This window comes from Nyctereutes procyonoides, unplaced genomic scaffold (assembly GCF_905146905.1).
Source record: "Nyctereutes procyonoides isolate TBG_1078 unplaced genomic scaffold, NYPRO_anot_genome, whole genome shotgun sequence".
Lineage (NCBI taxonomy): Eukaryota > Metazoa > Chordata > Mammalia > Carnivora > Canidae > Nyctereutes > Nyctereutes procyonoides.
In genome coordinates this window covers 9,771,840-9,785,695 of record NW_026575155.1, presented here as the reverse complement: position 1 = coordinate 9,785,695, position 13,856 = coordinate 9,771,840, and the positions used below count along the sequence as shown (strand labels likewise).

Genomic DNA, 13,856 nt, shown 5'->3' with positions numbered 1-13,856 from the left:
AAGAGGAGTGAGGATGGGAGGGGCATGACAGCAAAAGCAAGAAAAAAGGGAATACAGATCAGAAAAGATTGAAAGTATTTTAGGCTCACCACTCAATTTATACTTTATTCCTATCATTCTTATATCTAGATACCTCAACATTACGCATCCATCCCAAGTTTTTTTAAAAAAAATCTTATTTGCAAATGATTTTATCCTCACAATGATAAAGGACTACAATCTTGAGCAATACAGAGGTCTCATTTACAATACTTTTCTCACCACCTATTAAACTATGCTTAGCTTTAAGTAATAGACAAATATTTCTCTTCCTAACTTACACAAGCTAGGGTTTATTGGCTGAGATATTTTCTTCTCCTTTCTTTTTGAGTATAAAAAAGAGAATTGAGCTCTATGAATACTGAATGGCAGGGCTAGGAAATTTAGTTTTAATAATATGAAATTATCTCTAATGGAAGCCAAAGCTGCTCAATAAAACACACTTGGAAAAGACAAATCATTACCTATGCCAAAAAATGAGTACCTTCCAATATATTTCTACTCTGTGTAACAATGGATAAATGTAAGAAAACCACTCCTGCACAAGCAATTTCCTTCCCAAATGCGAAACTACTCGCTGAGCTCTACATTTACCTTCTAAGGTTCCAAATGATGATCCTTGTCCCCTTCTTACCCATAATAGCATCAAGTTCTGCCAGTAATTTCTGTTCCGTAGAAAATAGAGAATGTTCCAGAATCGCTGCAAGGCTTGCTTTTGATTCTGCTAAATTTATCATCTGTCGTATATCCTAAGTTAAAGACTCAGACCAAAAACATATTTTTCACAATTACAATATGAAAACTCAAACTTAAATAACAGATAACTATTTCCTAAGTTTTAAAACTGCAATTTGATTTCAGATGAACACCAAGAAAGATGAATTATGAGCAAGTTCATTATGATTCCTAACTAATTTAATGGTTCCTAATATCTCATTTTTATAAGAAACACAGAAGACATCTTTCTAAAGATACTTTGCTTTCTCACAGTCATTAGGGAAAATTTCAAGGCAGACCACATATCTCATTAGACATAATACAACTGAAATTAAGGGGAGAGCTACAGGAAGCTAACATAGAAAGCAACCATCTTAATGGCAAAATGCCAAGGGAAGGGAGAAAGGGAGAAAGGCTAAGCCTCAGATATAAGAGGCAATGGGTAGGAACAAGCACTATCACAGAAACTATGATTAAAAAAGCAGAATCTGGAGGAGGCAAAAGGAGGGAATGATTCAGAGTATCTTCAGAGTTTCTCCAGTTTCTATTTTTATTTTTAAATCAAAAGGATATGGTGTTTGTTGAACGCCACTATTGGGACAACAACATGTTCTGCTTTTATGACTTCCAAGTAGGTCTGAGACAAGAAGCCCACACTCATGCTTTCTCCATTTTTGGTAAACACGATTGCATCTTTACCCAAACGCATAGAACCTGACTTGAAGCCATTCCCATACAATCCAACTGGGACATGACCATTCATGGTGACTTTGTCACTGAAGCCAAAGCTAAAAAGAAAAAAAAAAAAAAAAGATTTAAAAAATAAATACACACAGTCTTCATTTCTCAAATTCACAAATTACAATATTAAGTAAAAAGACTGGGTATAAATATTAACCTCATCCTCTCTAGTTTTGTAATCAAAGGCAAATTACTTTTAATCTATTTTGATGTGTTTCCCCATCTCTGAAATGAAAAATAAATCTGTATTGTAAGGTTTAAGAATTGCTAAAACAGGAGCTCGTTGCCTGGTACATCCTGCCTAAACAACTGAGATCTCATTTGGACTCCTGGGACCCCTGATATTTCACCTCGTGAAATTTCTTCTAAATGTGAACAACTCCCTTCAAATCAGGAGCCTACTGTGGTATGATTAGATTACTAATGGCATCAACTGGAGTTTTGGGAGGCATAACAAGTATTTAAGGGACAGTAGAAAGGGCTATGTTGCCACATTTTCTCTACCCTGTACCTGTATCAGGTACCATACTTTCCTTTCCAGGCACATCTGGCTTCATGCTGACATCCTACTCTGTGACCATAGAGCCCAAGGCTTTATGCCTATTTTATCCTGCTACTTTCCTTATCCTCTGAATCCCTTTAAAATGACTCCCCACCAAAAGTGTTTTATTGGAAATACTGGTTAAAACTATGTAACACTAGAGTATTAATAACTGTTATCAGTGTGCTACAACTCTTAAAGGAATGGCAGAAATTTAGGTAAGTCAGACATGGTGGGGTGAGAATGGCAGGGATTGTCTAATAATCAAACAGTAGTAGGAAATGATGGGAAGAGAAGAGAGCACACTGTGGGTACAGCAAATCATGTTTACAAAATAAAAAGTACAGGCAATAAGTATGATACATGAAACCCCTGAATGGGGTAAAACCAATGTTTTTATTTTTACATACCTTAGCATTTTATGTAATTTATCTGAAGTCATACCATTCCCATTATCAGTGAATGTCAAGCATATATGGTCATTTATCACCGTTTTGTCAATCCATATCTGTTTAGCATTCACATCGGGATCATAAGCATTATCTACGAAACAAAAGTTTTGAGAAATTTTGATTTCGCATTTTAAAGAGCAATTAGTTCAGTATAATCCTTAACAAGCAACGTATTTTTTAAAAATTGAAATAAAAATTGAAATGTTTAGGAACTCTACGATTTGAAAACATGAACTAAACTGTACCTTGATATATATACATCATTCACTGATCATTAAAAATTAGCTCTTTCCAAAGCCCTCCATTTGTCACACCGGTTCCCACTATACTGAAAAAGTACAAACAAGAAGAATCACTGTACCAAACAGATGACCAAGACAGGGAGGTAGGTCTTCTTCTGCCCAAAGACCCAGCCTGGCTATCAAGAGACAAACTGAAAGCTGAGTTTCAACTGGCACTCCAAGTGCCACTATAACTGGCACACAAAGGGAACACAATGTGGATACTGAATAAATGAGAAAGCAGAATGTCTTCTGCAAGGCTGGATACATAGGAGAAGGTTTACCTTCTACACAGTTCAAATTGTGGCCCTTTCCAATCTAAGCAAAGCTTCTGGTGGCTTTTACACTTCTATGAGGTCTGTACAGATCCCCATTTAAGCTAACTCTTGTTAGCTTCCTTGTTTGTCTCAGAATAGGTTAAATAGGAAGGAATACATTAAAACAATAAAAACAAAAAACCAAGGAAAAGTGAAAACAATGTCAACAGAAGCAGTAATAACATCAGCTTGTGAACTACCTAAGTTCCACCTGAGTATCCTTAACTGACTAAAAGCACTTTTTTTTAAGTCTTTATGACTAAACATAAGTAATGGTTCTCACACTATCCTTTCATAAGGTTGCCTAGAATTAAAAGCATATTTTTATTTTTTTTAATTTTTTTTAATTTATTTATGATAGGCACACAGTGAGAGAGAGAGAGAGAGAGAGAGAGAGAGAGGCAGAGACACAGGCAGAGGGAGAAGCAGGCTCCATGCACCAGAAGCCCGACGTGGGATTCGATCCTGGATCTCCAGGATCGCGCCCTGGGCCAAAGGCACCCAGGGATCCCTAAAAGCATCTTTTTAATCAAATGCTTCAGGAAAAATGGTGTTTCACTTAAATCTGATAGCAACAAGAGCACCCTGGTCTTCCAGCTGCCCTAATCCAGAGCCGGACAATCACTACACACGCAGGAACAATCCCAGATCCCAGGTCGAGTGGCTCCTCTGGGCTGTCATAAACAAACAATGGCTCTGAATGGCTGCACTGTTCTATCCATTTAACAGGTTTTTAAGAAACTAGCTGAACAGCACATGTTAGCTGGGAGACTTTGGAAAATCTAACTATGCCAAAGAAAAGCGTGCTCAAGAGTTCCTTTTCTTCTACTGTACATCTAAGATAGAACTGTTTCTTGACAAAGAAACTAAAGTATTTCTAAAAATTATGAAGAATAGTGCTCGCTTCGGCAGCACATATACTAGAATTATGAAGAATATACTTTCCTTTATTACCTGTTTCTCAAACACATGCTTAAAAAAAATTCAGGTGCCAGGGAGCCTCAGTCAGTTAAAGGGCTGACTGTTGGTTCAGGTCAAGATCTCAGAATCCCGGAACTGAGCCCCACCTCTAGCTCTATGTTCAGCGGGAGTCTGCTTCCTCTCTCTCTGTCCCTTTCCCTGCTCTCCTTCTCTCTTTCAAATAAATAAATATTAAAAAAACAAAATTCACATGCTTGAATTTTCCAGAGGGAAAAATATCATAACCCATAATGCAAATGTGATCACAACTTTCCTCTTCTCATGTTCACTAAAACACTATTAAAATATAATTCTATACCTAATAATTCTATAGGAGGAAACAAAAATGTATTATCACAAATTTAATTTAACATTGATTCCCCTACTTGCTAACATCAGAAAAACAAACCCATTGTTACGTACCTGTACTTACCAATTTTAAAAAACATAATTTCCATTTTTGCAATAGATCAAATTCTTTTATAATCAAAATAAAACTATTTCAACATAAATGTTTTATGAATTTTGCAAAATACTTTAATAGTACAAAGAAGGCTGAGCACTTAATTTGACATCCATTTGAATAGCTGTTATACACTAGATAACCTTTACCAGTGGTATCATTCAAGATACATCTGTTTTATTAAACAGTATATTTGCATATTATTTTTCAATGAAAAGTTTTTTAAAACTTCAATTGCAAGCAATAGATTATACATGAAATGTCAGTTTTACATACCTATTAATTCAGCAACTGCACTGAACGGCCAAGTGTGACTAGTAGAATTTGTATGTAAGAACTTCGGGCAAAGCTGAAAAAAAACCAAGGATTCATGTAAATTGATTCAGGTCCTACTTTTGAGAAGAGAAACCAATATTATTTTCTGTCCCTGTATTAAACAACACTGGGACACCTGGCTGGGTTGGTTGGTAGAGCCTGTGACTCTTGATCTCGGGGTTGTGAGCTCAAGCCCCACGGTGGGTGTGGACATTACTTAAAAATAAAATCTTAAAAGATAATAAAAATAATAAAAACAAACAACACTGAGACCAAGCACAAGATAATAGCTGCTTCAGGATATACCTAGAAGATATAACCTAGAAGATAAAATTCTTGGAAGGCTGTACTCATCAACGAAATAGTTTACTTAACCAAGATCGCTTCAAAACCCTTGCCTCTCTGGATCCATCAATCTAAAGCCAGGATATATCCTAAACCACCAATCAGAAAGTTACCCACCCTGCAAGGCCTACCCTCAAAATTACCGTGAGACACAATGAAGATTTTGCCAAGGGGGTGTTTTCTCCTGGTTCATCAGGCTTAATAAACTTAGCTTGGCTTGTTAATCAACGGCTTTTCTAGTTGTCTCTTGGAAAATCATTATTTGATACTTTTTATATAAATTACTCCAAGCTCATTATAGTTAAACCTTGGCAGTGGAGTAATATACACCTATCAAACCTTTACATAATGTCATATAAAAGTTCAAATCCAATTATTTTAGGCTGATTTTATTCACAGTAATATACTATGGAAGACTATGCTAACCAACCTCATGCTATAGGAAACTCTCTAAATTCCTAAGTAATACAGATATTAAATGTATAAAAATGTAGAAGTGGCTTTCAAAGGCTGACACTTGAAAATTTCCATTGCAGAGGATTTCTGTTTAATGGGGATTTTGTGTCTGTCTTGAACAGATTATCTTACACTTAAGGGAAAAAAACAGAAGAGGCGCTTTAAGTATTTAATGTGAAGAGCTCTGGAAATGTGAGGAGATTATTAATCAAGCCAAGTGTGTCTGTAGTGCTAGGCTGCTGCCACAAGGTGTCAGAAAGAGGTCTACTATTCCTCTGTCCACAATTGATTTTAGACAATTCCCAAGCATTCATTCACCAGCAGACTGAAGTACATGTGTGAAAAATGGGATTCTGTGGAAGAACAGTCTTAAAACTGGAGTACGGCACATATTCATGCAATACGGAGTATAGGTAGTTCAGCCTTTCTACAGCATACATTACATTTGTTTGTTTGTTTTTAATAAAAATCAATTTCCAGGTCTTCATCTTGCACAAGAGGCCTTTTTCAAATTAATCTGAGACTGTGCCAGGGGCCAGCCATACAGGAGGCTCTGTATGTCCCAGGCCTCTCTCTTTGCAAAATTATCACACTACCATTTATAGAACAGCATACTCCTCACATGTTACAAATTTTACAGTGGGGCATGGCTTTGGAGTGTGAAACCTCTGGCTATCAAAGAAGATACCCTTAGAGTTACCGGTCTTAGCTCTATTTTATGCACTTACGTTAGGTGTGAAATCTGGAACTAGAAAAGGGGTTATTTTGAATTTTGGATGTATGGCAGAATGTGGTAGTGGGAATGTCAATTTTCACTTAATGTCCTCATCCTTTTTAATCAATTCCAAATTGACATGGTACACATTATCCTTGAGCAAGAGCCCCAGAAGAGCAAAGCAAAGAAATCATCAGTAAGAAAGAACTGAATGGTAAACAATGGCTTTTTCACTTTTCTGAATTCTCATCTCCAGAACATGTCATTAGCTGGAGAGGGAAAAAAAAAAACACCCTTGAACAGACGAAGAAGTAATACACACAAACACATGCATGCGAAGCAGAGTATGTTTAACTAGTTAGTGTATGACCCTGAGCAAGAAGCTTAACCTCTGTGCCTCAAGCTCTGTCATCTATTAAAATGAGGATGATAATCCTATTAGCTTATCAGGATATTAAGAATATTAAATGAGTTAATATTTGTAAATGCTTAGAAGACGAACCAGAACATAATAAGCATTGTATTTTTTTAAAATATTCCTTAAAGGCACAATTGAGCTCATATAAAAATAAAAATAAGGAAAATCTTTAAGGGCTTTGAATAAAGGAGGAATTAAAAACAAAAGTAAGATTTGAAAATGAGGATGTAATGAATGAGGGCTTAACTGGAAAACAAAGGTTTTGGTTTTAATGGTGATTCAAGAATAGAAGATTTGGAAGTAACTGCCCCTCCTCACTCCCCTTCCTCCTCAATAAAAAGTTGGGGGCAGCAGGACTCTGTCTAACAAAAGCTTGTCCGTTTTGGTCTGGATGCTTTAAAAAAAAAAAAAGTCTAATAGGAAGTTCTACAAAAAGGGACATGCCTTTACTTGGGTTAAGTGTTTCAATTTGTATCACCTACAGAACCACTATGAAGACACAGCCTCAGCCAGGTGGCATAAGATTACCCTAGGTCCTTATTCGGGAAAATATTTTAGTACAAAATCTAAAGTAACATTTAAGGGAACAATCAATCCACCAGGAAAAAAATGTTAGAAGACAAGATACAATAGTAGTATTAGATATCACTCCCCATCCCCAAACATTAGGAAACACACACAATGAAATGCTCTGAAGATTACACAGATTTTTTTAAAGAATTAATATAACTTTTAGAATCAACAGTCACAAATTTTACAGTTAAATACAAAACTTTTTGGAAGCCCAAACATACAGAGAGTGTTTACCGGTGTTTCTGCCTGAAACTGCTCTGTAACGAAGGGAAAAAAACAAAAAAGGGGGAGGGGGTGGGTAGAATAAAACAAGAAGAACAAAAACAATCAGAGAAATGAGGATAATAGTAGATAAAACACTCAGTAGTTTGGAAATTGGAAAGTACAGACAGTGACAACTGATTTAATAGCCTGTAAAGAACTGAATCCGAAACCTATACAAGATGAGAAACAAAACAAGCAGCAGACCAGGAACCCTGGCAGAACTCCAGAAAGCCTTAGGAATTACACTTCTGTGCCTCTGAAGTCCAAGGTACTAGAGATTGTATGAAAACAAGATAGCTTCCAAGTCTTTAAAGGAGTAAAGATTCCCCCCCAGTTCCTTCTTTCACCCTACAACTACTCTAGGCAACCCCACAGAAAACTGGAGATCTGTTCTCCGGAGGAAGTGACGATAGCAGGCTCAGAGACAACGAAAACAGGTGGGTTTGAAACTGAGTCAGCAAATAGCCAGGAAAGAAACCCTCACATAAATGGCCAAATCATTTTCCACAAGGGTGTAAAGACTGTTTAATAGGAAAAAGATAGTCTTTTCGATAAGTAGTGCTGGGAAAGCTAGATAACCTTATGCAAAAGACTCAAGTTGTACCCTTACCTCACACCATATAGAGAAAAAAAGAACACCTTAAAATGGATCAAAGAGCTAACATAAAGAATTAAAACTATAAAACTCGGGATCCCTGGGTGGCGCAGCGGTTTGGCGCCTGCCTTTGGCCCAGGGCGCGATCCTGGAGACCCGGGATCGAATCCCACATCGGGCTCCTGGTGCATGGAGCCTGCTTCTCCCTCTGCCTATGTCTCTGCCTCTCTCTCTTTCTCTCTCTGTGACTATCATAAATAAATAAAAATTAAAAAAAAATTAAAAAAAAAAAAACTATAAAACTCCTAGAAGAGAGTACAGGTGAAAAGTTTCAGGACACTGGATTCCACAATGATTTCTTGGATAGAACACCAAAATCACAGGAAACAAACAAAAATAAATTGTACTCCATCAAAATTTAAAACTTCTACAGCACATTAAAGGATACAACTGGGGGTGCCTGACTGGCTCAGTCAGTTGTCTGCCTTTGGCTCAGGTCATGATCCCAGGGTCGGAGGATGGATCCAGGAGTCAGGCCCCCCTGCTCGGCGGGGAGTCGGCCTCTGCTTCTCCCTCTCTTTGCTACTCCCCCATCCCCACCCCCACTTGTGCTCACTTTCAAATCAATCAATCAATCTTTAGAAAAAAGACAAAGGCTACAACCAACCGAATGAAAAAGCAATCTATGAAATGGGAAAAAACATCTGCAAATCAAGTATCTGATAAGAAGTTAATATCCAGAACATATAAAGAACTCCTACACAAATCACAACAAAGACTAAAAACCTAATTAATTGGTGGGCAAAGGACACGGATATTTCTCCAAGGATTATATATAAATGGCCACTAATAAAAGAAAAGATCCTCAACATCACTAATCATTAGGGAAAAACAAATCAAAAACACAATGAGATACCACCTCATACTTACTAGGATGGTAACTCTAAAATTAAACAGAATTGCCATTCGATCCAGCAGTTCTACTAAGAAACAAAAGGAGGATCTTAAAGAGATTTTCTGTACAGTTGTGTTAATATACCGTGTTTCACAACAGCCAAAAGGTGGAAGCCACATAAATATCCATCAATGAACAAATAAACAAAATGTGGTATATCCATACAAGGGAATAGTATTCGGCCTCAAAAAGAAAAGATCTCTTGACGTATTCTATAACTAGATGAACCATCCTGAGGACATTATGCTAAGTGAAATAAGCCCGTCACAGGAAGACAATTCATCATTACACTTACGTAAGATACATCTACAGTAGCTAAATTCACAGTATAATGGTGGTTGCTAAGGGCTGTCAGAAGGGAGAATGGAGAACTGTTTTTTTTTTTTTTTAATAGGTATACAGTTTTATTCTGGCCAAGATGGAGTTTTGGAGACTGTACAACAATGTGAATGTATTTAACACTACTGACTTATATACTTAAAAATGGTCAAGATGGTAGATTTTATGTTGTGTATTTTACTTTACCACAATAATAAAGAGATAAATACCAAGTCAGCAAATTGAATGTAATACTCCCATCTGAGTTTTTTTTGTTGTTGTTGTTTAAGATTTTATTTATCCATGAAACAGAGAAGCAAAGATATAGGCAGAGGGAGAAGCAGGCTCCCTGTTGGGGAGCCCTATGCGGGACTCGATTCCCAGGATCCCTCCCGGGATCATGACCTGAGCCAAAGACCTGAGCCAGACGCTCAATCACTGAGCCACCCAGGCATCCGTCTCCAACTGAGCTTTCAGAAGAGCAAGGAGTTTGAATTATACATGCCATGGGCAAGAGACTAGATGCAGAATTCCTCTCTGGAAAACTGAAAGATTTCTAAAAGTTCCATTTGATTCTTTTACATTTGTGCCAGGTCTTTCAGGACAGCATCTTATTTTTGTTGTTCCCACTTTTTAAAAATTACATAAATTTTTAAAGGTATTTTTTAAAGGTTTTATTTAAATTCCAATTAGCACACTGTGTAATATTAGTTTCAGTTGTACAATATAGTGATGCAACACTTCCATACAACACGTGGTGTTCATCATAAATTTTTACATTTTTAAACCTATTTTATTTTCTAACACTTCCATTCTTTAAGCTCTTACAAATACAGACATAGGGTGCCCCCAACAAAATATAACTGATTCCTTCCTATCTGATCACTCAACACTGAAGCCCACCAAAGGAGTTCTACTTATGTATGAACACCTTCCAGTCAGCTGTGTGTCTCACTTGGAAACGTAAGCAAGTTAACCATCTCCACACATTAGAGCCCATGTAAAATTAGGAGTCAAAAACAGAGAAAAAGGAACAAAGAATGTAGAGGCAATACGCTGAGCAAAAGAAAATTTCAGAAATACTTTGATCAACATACCCAGTGATAACAAATATTGGAAACGGGGGGAGAAGGAGGGAGTGAGACATACTTACTATTTATTTATATATATAGCATTTTATTTTATTTTTTAAGTAGGCTCCATACCCATCCTTCAGACTGGAAACTAGGGCACAGAGAGAGTAAGGAATTTGCCAAGGTCACATATCCCCTTGTCAGAGGATTTGAACTCAGGCAGGTGACAGAGCCCAAGCTCTGCGGCACTAATCTACTGTGCTGGCCAAGGGAGTCAACTCTGTAAGAGGAATATGTGGGATGGAGACAAAACAAAAAGGGGAAGGATATTTCCAGAATGATGATAAAGGAAGTCCCCAAAACACAAGTGAGCCAACAAAACTGACAAAATATTGGGTGTGCTTGAGAACATCTGGAAAAGATTTTCCAGTTCTGTGAAAGTTTGGACAGAAGAGCAAATTTTTTTTTTCTTTTTTTTTTTTATTTACGATAGTCATACAGAGAGAGAGAGAGAGAGGCAGAGACACAGGCAGAGGGAGAAGCAGGCTCCATGCACCGGGAGCCCGACGTGGGATTCGATCCCGGGTCTCCAGGATCGCGCCCTGGGCCAAAGGCAGGCGCCAAACCGCTGCGCCACCCAGGGATCCCCAGAAGAGCAAATTTAAGCAAACAATTAACTTCAGAAAAACAAAAAGCTATGCAGCAAAGAAAATGCAATCATAGTTCTGGTTGGCTCATTTGTGGATAATGGTAAGAATGATAAATCATACAGTAATTCAATGAAGAAGAGATAAATGCATTGGAAAGATGGGAGAAGGTGAAGAGTGGGCATGTGTCAGTTAAACCCACAACAGGACTACTGGAAAACAACAAAACGGTACCAGCATTTTACTTCGAAATACGAAAGCAAAAATTGAAATGTTTTTGTCACTCTGCATTGTTCTTGGATCTCTTGCCCTCCTAAATTAAAAAAAAAAAATGGCATACATTATAATGGTTCATTCCTTGTGTCTTACTGCCTTCTATGACTTTTGACAAATACAGAAAACTTATTAATTCCTAGACTTTCCTAATGAAAACATGTGAGAGCTACACCCAAACAGTGAGCATGGCTATATTCAACTGCAAATTATGGAAACCGAAGGTCTATGTCGTGTAATTTTCATATGTTACAAAATGTTCTTTTGATTTTTTTTCCCCCCCAACCTTTTAAAAATCATTCTTAAGTTTATGGGCCATACAAAAACAGGTGGCAGGCTAGATTTGGCCCACGAGCTGTAGTTTGCCAAGTCCTGTCTTAAAGCAAAGAGATGGGTGAGAGATACAGTACAGAAGCTGCAGATGGGAGATTATCCATCAATGAGGTTCCAACAGCCCATGTTACCCAGGAAAGAAATATTTAGCACGTAGACAGCTGCTTCACCCAGACAGCGAGCTAACAACAATACTCATCTTTTAACACAGTTCGGACCCTTATCTTTGCTCCCTTTATCACCCATATCTTGAAGAACCTGAGACAGCAGCACTGGAGGGGCCAGGTGAAGGAGCAGAGAATCCAAGTGCAGAAACAGGACCAAACCAGTTCGTTCACTCCTTTTCCCTACTCCAGGACTCCGGTCCAGAGTGTGGCCCATTCGGACGGGGAGGGGGGGGGAAGGGGGGGGCCGGGCATTAAACTGAATAAAAGATTGTTGCCTTGGATGAGGTCAGACTTTACAATACCTGAGGCTACCTGGAAAGCATTACATCGGCCCAGACTCCCCCAAGCGTGGAAGAGAACCATTATATTTAAAGCCAGCGGTTAAGAAAAGAATAAAGTTGTCCTCTATATTCAAACTACTAAATACTCACTCAGTAAGCCAGTTATGTAACAAAGGACCTTTATTCAGTACAGATTAGAGAAGGTTTATCGGTCAATAAAGATCTAAGAGAAAATAGAAAAAAGTGGGCAGAGGACACGAATAGATCTAAAAAAAAAAAAAAAAAGAGTTAAATGTGAATAATTTCCAAGGAAATGCAAAAAATACGCCCTGACACATCTCACATTCACCCTACAGGAAAACGGCTAAAAGTGCAACAACCCTACCAGGTGTGGGTTAAGATCGGGTGAATGGAAGAAGTCACAGGGCAATGCACCATTTTTTAAAGCGACGGGGATGTATCCCCACCGGATGGTTCCATTTTTAACGATTCTCCGGCGGGGGCTCCGAACCCCGGACCCCCGGAGGAAGACGAGGAGGTCAGCACTTCGGCACCAACCGCCAGCAAGTTGCTTAAAGGATAATCAGGTGCGAAGGCCACGCCCACGCTTTCGGAGGTGGGATTTTAACTCCTCGAAGTGTGACCGCTCCCCTGCGACGTTACGACTCGAGCGAACAAGGAAGGCGGGCGGGGGGCGGGGGGGCGGTCCAAGGGCGCCCCGGGGCAGACCCGACGGGGGAGCCCGGGGCCTCGCCGGAGGGCAGCGCCGGGCGCTGGGGACGCGCCGGGAAGAGCCGCCGCCGCGCCGCCCGGAGGTCAAGGCCGCCCGGCGCCTCCGGCCGCGCCCCGCCGCTCGCGCTCCCCGCTCCGGGCAGCCCCGCGGGCCCGCAGGCCGGGTGGGTCGGGGGCCCCCGCGGGCCGGGCGGCGGGCGGCGCGGCCGCCGAGGCCTCGCCCTCGCCCTCGCCCTCGCCCTCCCACGACAGCTGCGCGGCAGCCAGGAAGGAGCCGGGAGGAGGGGCCGCGGCCCCGGCCCGCCCCGAAGCCGCGGGGGCAAAACAGAAACCGAGCGCGGAGGGCGCGGGGCGCAGCCCGGCCCTGCCCGCCGCCGAGCCGCTCCGCCGACGGCAACGTGATGGACGCCCCTTCCCCCGGCCCCGCCGCGGCCCCAGCCGCCGCGCCGACGAGCCGCCGCCGCCCACTGCCGGCCCCCCCTCGCTTGCCCGCCTGCCCGCCCTCCTGGGACACGGCCCGCTCCACCCCTCGCGGCTGCTCACCGCGCTGAGGCGGATCCCGCTGGGTGGCTGCGCCGCCATCTTGAGCGAGCTACAAAGCCAGGACCGGCCTCGGCCGCAACCCGACTGGGAGGCGGCCGGGACGACTGTGGGGCCCGCTGGGCCCGCCCACTTCCGGGGCGGGGCGCGCGGCGGCCCCGCCCTCCCACTTCCGCCTCAGGCACAGTTGTATTAGCAGAGCGGCGGCGGCGGCGGCGGCGGCGGGGCGGGGGGGCGGGGGGAGAGCGGGGAGGACCTGGGGAGAAGCGTTGGGCCCTGCGGGGCAAGGGCGCATGCGTGAGGCCGGCGGGCGCGAGGGGGGGCACGGCGTGACCTGGACTTGAC

At 41.1% G+C, this 13,856-nt stretch overlaps 1 protein-coding gene across 1 annotated transcript in view; it reads right to left on the bottom strand.

Annotated features, from left to right (window-relative positions):
• MORC3 (MORC family CW-type zinc finger 3) overlaps positions 1–13,645 on the bottom strand; it is a 40,692-nt gene extending 27,047 nt beyond the window's left edge. Inside the window, exons 1-5 of the mRNA XM_055313612.1 lie at positions 13,515–13,645; positions 4,788–4,860; positions 2,449–2,581; positions 1,331–1,544; positions 634–782 (exon numbers count right to left, since the gene is read on the bottom strand). Of these exons, the coding sequence (XP_055169587.1) occupies positions 634–782; positions 1,331–1,544; positions 2,449–2,581; positions 4,788–4,860; positions 13,515–13,553 (608 nt within the window). The 5' untranslated portion in view covers positions 13,554–13,645. The remainder of the gene's footprint in view (positions 1–633; positions 783–1,330; positions 1,545–2,448; positions 2,582–4,787; positions 4,861–13,514) is intronic.
• Positions 13,646–13,856: the final 211 nt, after the last annotated feature.